The sequence below is a fragment of the Aptenodytes forsteri genome, unplaced genomic scaffold, assembly GCF_000699145.1.
Source record: "Aptenodytes forsteri isolate BGI_AS27 unplaced genomic scaffold, ASM69914v1 Scaffold119, whole genome shotgun sequence".
NCBI lineage: Eukaryota > Metazoa > Chordata > Aves > Sphenisciformes > Spheniscidae > Aptenodytes > Aptenodytes forsteri.
This window is the reverse complement of record NW_008796165.1, coordinates 4779440-4784568: the sequence shown is the minus strand read 5'-3', so window position 1 is coordinate 4784568 and position 5129 is coordinate 4779440. Positions and strand designations below refer to the sequence as shown.

General features: G+C 41.3%; 1 protein-coding gene across 3 annotated transcripts; it reads right to left on the bottom strand.

Moving 5' to 3' along the window:
- Positions 1-1457: 1457 nt before the first annotated feature.
- Positions 1458-5123, bottom strand: TMEM69 (transmembrane protein 69). Of its 3 annotated transcripts, none has more exons than XM_009287313.2 (3): positions 5114-5123; positions 4437-4499; positions 1458-3737 (listed from the first exon to the last, which is right to left on the bottom strand). In XM_009287313.2, exons 2-3 carry the CDS (start codon positions 4479-4481, stop codon positions 3009-3011), a joined length of 774 nt encoding a protein of 257 aa, XP_009285588.1. In that variant the 5' UTR covers positions 4482-4499; positions 5114-5123; the 3' UTR covers positions 1458-3008. The 3 variants fall into 3 exon arrangements, with proteins under 3 accessions (XP_009285588.1, XP_009285586.1, XP_009285587.1); XM_009287311.2 differs by lacking the exon at positions 5114-5123 and adding an exon at positions 4921-5083; XM_009287312.2 differs by lacking the exon at positions 5114-5123 and adding an exon at positions 4943-5083.
- Between the last annotated feature and the right edge of the window lie 6 nt (positions 5124-5129).

Here is a 5129-nt window from a genome sequence, read left to right as displayed (position 1 = left end):
GTAGATGTGCGCGTTTAACCTGTTGTTTTAGTAATTTATGGTTCTTTCCCCCCCCCCCCCCCCCCCCCCTTAGTTAAAAGTGTTTTTACCCTGCGTGACACATGCTGAGACTTGGCATTGGAATACACGCTATTCTACAAGGTACACACGTTCATCCTTGCTACATCTTGTATCCTGCCTCTTCCAAATCTGAGCAGACAGAGCGTTTTGTGATAGAATTAGCTGCATTCAGCATTAAAGTGATGCTATTAGTGTGTTTTGTCTTAAGGAGTTTGTATTTAGCTTGGATACTCTTAGTAGAACAATACTACTCGGGGTTTAGAGTTATTTCTAGAATCATTTAATTAACGTACTTGAAGTTGCTTTTTGCACAATATGATTGCATTTTCTGCACAGCTGTGGATGATTTGGATGGAGTCTGAAGTAAGGCTGCTTGAACTTTGATAGACAGTGTTATTCTAGAACACAAAACCACAACTGGAATGTCACAAAACAGGAAGCCTGCACTGTGTAGACAAAGGAGCATTCATACTGCCTAGATCAATATCCCCTGTGTAAAATTAACAAATTAATACATGAATAAAAGCCTCCAAGGTGAGTGTCGCAGGTACCCTAAGAATCTAGGTCTTACATTCTAACATAGGGCTGGGAGATTGCCGGGCTAAAACATGTTAGGTGATGGAGCATTTGTTTCTCTGACCATTCTATAATCTTGTGTGTGCTTTTACTTCAAAAGGATTTCTTATGTGTGTGAACTAATGTCTATTCTTTTTTTTTTCCCAAGTTTAAGCTTGTTTTAAACAGTTTTTCATAATAAAATGCATTTTCAGAACTGACCGTGGAATGCTTTTGAATAGGTTGCTTTCCTATCATAATGAGTTGTATCGCTGCCACTTTCTTTTTTTTCTTGTTGTTTTTTTTGTTTTTTTACTGGAAACCCTATTTCCCAGTAGGACACTAGGAAAGATTGGTTATAAACATTGACTATTTGAAAGGTGCAAGTAACACTTCTATAGTAAAACACTCGTGTATTTCTCTCAGTGTAAAATCACTCAGACTTCTTGTAAGTCTGGCTGCCTTGCCAGCTCTGTGCAGCCCTCTCTGGGATCAAAGGATAGGTAGTATTTCTTAGGCTTTCTTCTCTACATTTCAGGATCCCTCGTGAACCATTTAAGAAACATTACCTTAGCTGTATTTTATTAGTTTGGGAACTAGTTTACTTCTGATCCCTACCCATAAACTTCTGCTTAGTGGAGCTTGCAGGAGTCCGCTGTTATATGAAGTTACCTCCTCCAGTTTTTGTGGTTGATTCTATCACGTTTGAATCAAACTTTGAAGTGGTTGATTATGGTCTCTGATACTCAGCACCTCTTTCCCTGAACCAAGCCAAAGGCAGTACTCTTCTCTGGACCCATCTTAAAAAACATCATGTCTAAGTAAGAAAGAATACAAGAACTGTTTTCATTTACAATTTTACTTCCTTTATATTCAGAGAGCACTGAAATACATCATCGTTTCAGATGTATGATGCTGTTAACATGTAAAGGTTAACAGGTTACGAAAGTTAGAGGCTCATGTACATAGTTGCTGTTTCGGCAATATACAAGAAGATGGCTCTATCTTCAGGATAGGCAGGTTTCTTAAACACCTGTTCTTTGCAGAAGGAAAAAATTTTAAGTGACAGTACATGCTTTATTCTGTATAGTACAACAATGAAGAACAGTGCTTTAAGAGAACTATGAGGATTATCTAAATCAGTCCTAAGAATGTGTGTGGATGTCCCTTTTCAGCTTTCTTCTTGCATCTTACTGTACTTAAAGAATACTTAAGATAAAAAGCCTACAGTGAATATGCGCACATAACAATTTTGTAGGTTTCTTGAGGTAGCTGAAAAGAAAAATCTATGTGACTTACATTGTATCTTCTTCCCCTAAATGATGTGTTAGGAAGACTTAAGTACAAAGAGCATATGCTCCTGCAGTATTTTCAATAATTGGCCCATCACGGAGGGTTTGCAGGCTACAAGTCCATTTGTACCTGCCCTGGGTGCTCAAATAAAATGAGTTTTAAGGAGGGAGAAGACACAAACTACTTTCAATCCCATTATCTGATCCCCTAGTGCCAGCGATGGAGTCCTTGTGTCATATAATCGTTTGATAGTACTTTAATTTAGGAGTATGACAGGTCTTTATGGCTATGTTGCATGCAGCTTCCTTGGCTAGGCAGCCCTAAGTCCAAACAAAACCTAGGAACAGCTGGCCGAGGTATCTTTTTTTATTTAAGTAAGCCTGAGTAGGAAGCTAACCTTCTGTCTCTTATGGCACCTTGTCGAGGATGCAAAGCTTCCCCTTCTAGCTTTTCCCACTCCATTGCAGCAGCTGGATGACGTGTTTTAGGTGAGTGCTGACCTTGGTTTTGCCACTGCAAACAAACCTTGCCTATCCATTCTTACCTGACTAGCACTTAATCACATCATAGCATTCTCAGCATCTTCTCAGTTGAAGTAAGACAGAGAAGAGTTTTATCTTTTTTTGCATTTCCACAACATAGGAATTGAACATGTATGTACTTTTACATAATTCTCTGCTGCTTCTTTAAACACTAAACTAGAAGAGCTGCTCTCACCTTGTTACTGTTTATGACTACACAGTTGTTCTCCCCACCACAGAACATTGTCATGCATTATAGTTAAACCAGATACTTTAATAATTCAGCATAGAGCAATTCATATCCATGTCATTTGAATCTCCATTTTAAATTCATATGACAGTAACATCTCATTCAAGAGTGATACTTTCTTCTACAGATAAGGACAGAGTCATGCCTGCCTTGGAAGTCAACGGTATTTACAATCCTTCCCTATTAAACTTGCTAAGTTGTTTACTTTGAGAATAAGCATCTTGATCACTGCCATCTTATGACTTAAAAGCACTAAGTCGTCTTTATTTCCCCTGGAACTCAATACACATACCTTATTGGCAGATAAATAGCTTTTTGCTATTGATGTACTATTTTGTGTTCTGCCATTTATTTCTGCTGTTACTTAGCTGCTCCTCTGAAACAGCCTTCAACGCTGCAGTAGCCAATAGCGATAATACCATCACCACTGTTCCCGCTACCCTCAGTACTTTAAACCACCTAGGGTAAGTAGGAAGAAGGGAAACGTCATAATGTAGTGCTATCCCTAAGGCCATTACTAGCATTATTGCACCATGAGTGGTATCTTTAAAAAGTAAGGCTTGCCAGGCAAGTACAGGAGGAACTGTACTGTTAGCCAGGTTCAGCCAGTCTGGCTTGGCCGGGCTGTTTTCCGGGAGAGCAAACCCCCACCTCATTCCTCCTAGGAAAGAGAGTGTTACGGCACCATATGTAATCTGAGCAAACGCCAGCTCTGGGTAGTAGGTCCCTTGGACGGCCATTGACAGCGGCACAAAAACAAATGGAATTAGCCCTGCAAGGCTTAAGTAAAGGGCTGGCTTTGGAGAATCCTTTAGTGATTTCATGCTTTGTTGCAATATGCCCGAGTCTTTCCTCTCAGATTCCTTGGGGGTTTTCTTCTTGAAGAAGGGGAGAGAGGTGTGAAAAGCCTGGAGCTTGGCTGCATATACTGACGCTGGGTTGAGGCTTGGAGATCTTGAGAGAAGACATACGTCTCTCTGCAGACGGAGGCCGAGAGAAGAGCAAGTTGTCTTATTCTTTCCATACAGTAGTAGTCTGGGACCAATTAACTTCTGGAGCTGCAATTATAAAACTTATTCTGAACACCTTACCGTGTAGGCTTACAGATCTACAGTTACCTAAACTACCTATGAAATACTGTACCAAGTACTTTTCCAAGGCAGGTCACGTGACAGCTGCCCTTCCTCGGTTTTCAGGTGCTTTTAATTTAACTCATTAAGCTAACTGACACAGCTTTCACAAGCTAGTTGATGAAGAGCAACTAGGCTCTCTTCATAGTGAGTAAGCTTTGCTTACTTTTGCTTACTCACTCTCAGAGTGAGTAACTCTTTTACTCTTTAACTCACTTTCTTACTTCACACTCAAAGGTTTGTATGTCCACCTTCCATCCTTCCACCCACACATGCATTCTTCAGGCAGTTTTAAGTTAAGATGTATCAGTCCTTTTCAGAGTAGAATACAAAATTATGACGGAAGTAGGACGAGGTCACCCCAGAAACTAGCGACTATCCCCTCACCACTCTACCAAAGAGAGGAAAAAAGACCTTTAGACGGTAACATTTGTTTTATAAAAGAAGTATCTTAGCTTTGGCTAAAAGCTGCTGTAGAAACTAGGAATTCTCTCAGAAAAGCTGAGTAACAAACATGTGGCTACTCAAACTTGTAAGTCACCTTCCCCCCCCCAATGCCCCACTCATACCTTTTGCTATTTTACTTTTAAAGAAATACAGACAGCAAAGACGGCTTCAGAAACTTACTTTGAAAGGTGTGTGGAAGCAGCATCGTTGTATGAGAGGAAACATATTTGCTTTATCAAGACCCTAAAACAGAAAAATTCAGGAGAGGGTCTGAAACTGATGAATAGCTGAGTTTGTCTTATGTCCAAAGTTAAGTCACAGTCTAGACTTGTTTATCAGATGCAAGACTCTTACAGACGTGCATTTAAAGACAAACGTTTTACGTACTCAATCCTTATTTAACCACTACAGGATATTTTGTTTCAGGTAGCTCTATGAACTGAAGTTCTAAAGTTGTAATAATTGTTACAAGAACGATTTCTAGTTAAAGAACTGAGTGATGGTGAACAGGTGATGGCTTTCCCGTTTATGGATCGTCTCCTTTTGACGGGCTAAATGCCTGCGCGCAGCTGGTAAAGGACCAACTCCTTACAGATGGAAAAAATGATCCCTAACCATTGAGAAGTGGAAAACTTCATCGCACCGCGAGCTGCAGGTAAGCTACCTGTACGGGGGACAAAGCTAACCGGGAAGGGTAAGCAGCTCGCCGGTGGACTTGACTCCCCAGTTCCCGGTCCTGCTGCTCCAGGGAAGGGGGGCGGCTCCGCGCGCCGAAAGCCCCGGCCCGGAGGGAAAGGGGAAAGGAGAAGCAATGTGTCCGGGAGAGATGCGGGTCCCACCGGGCCGAGGACGCTCACCCCGGGCTGGCACGGA

Excerpts from the sequence above, each read along its gene's own strand:
- TMEM69 (XM_009287313.2), bottom strand. The coding sequence starts at position 4,481 with ATGTTTCCTCTCATACAACGATGCTGCTTCCACACACCTTTCAAA. Across the intron at positions 3,738-4,436 it reads GCTTCCACACACCTTTCAAA|CTCCAGAAGTTAATTGGTCC; the intron begins GTAAGTTTCTGA and ends TTATAATTGCAG.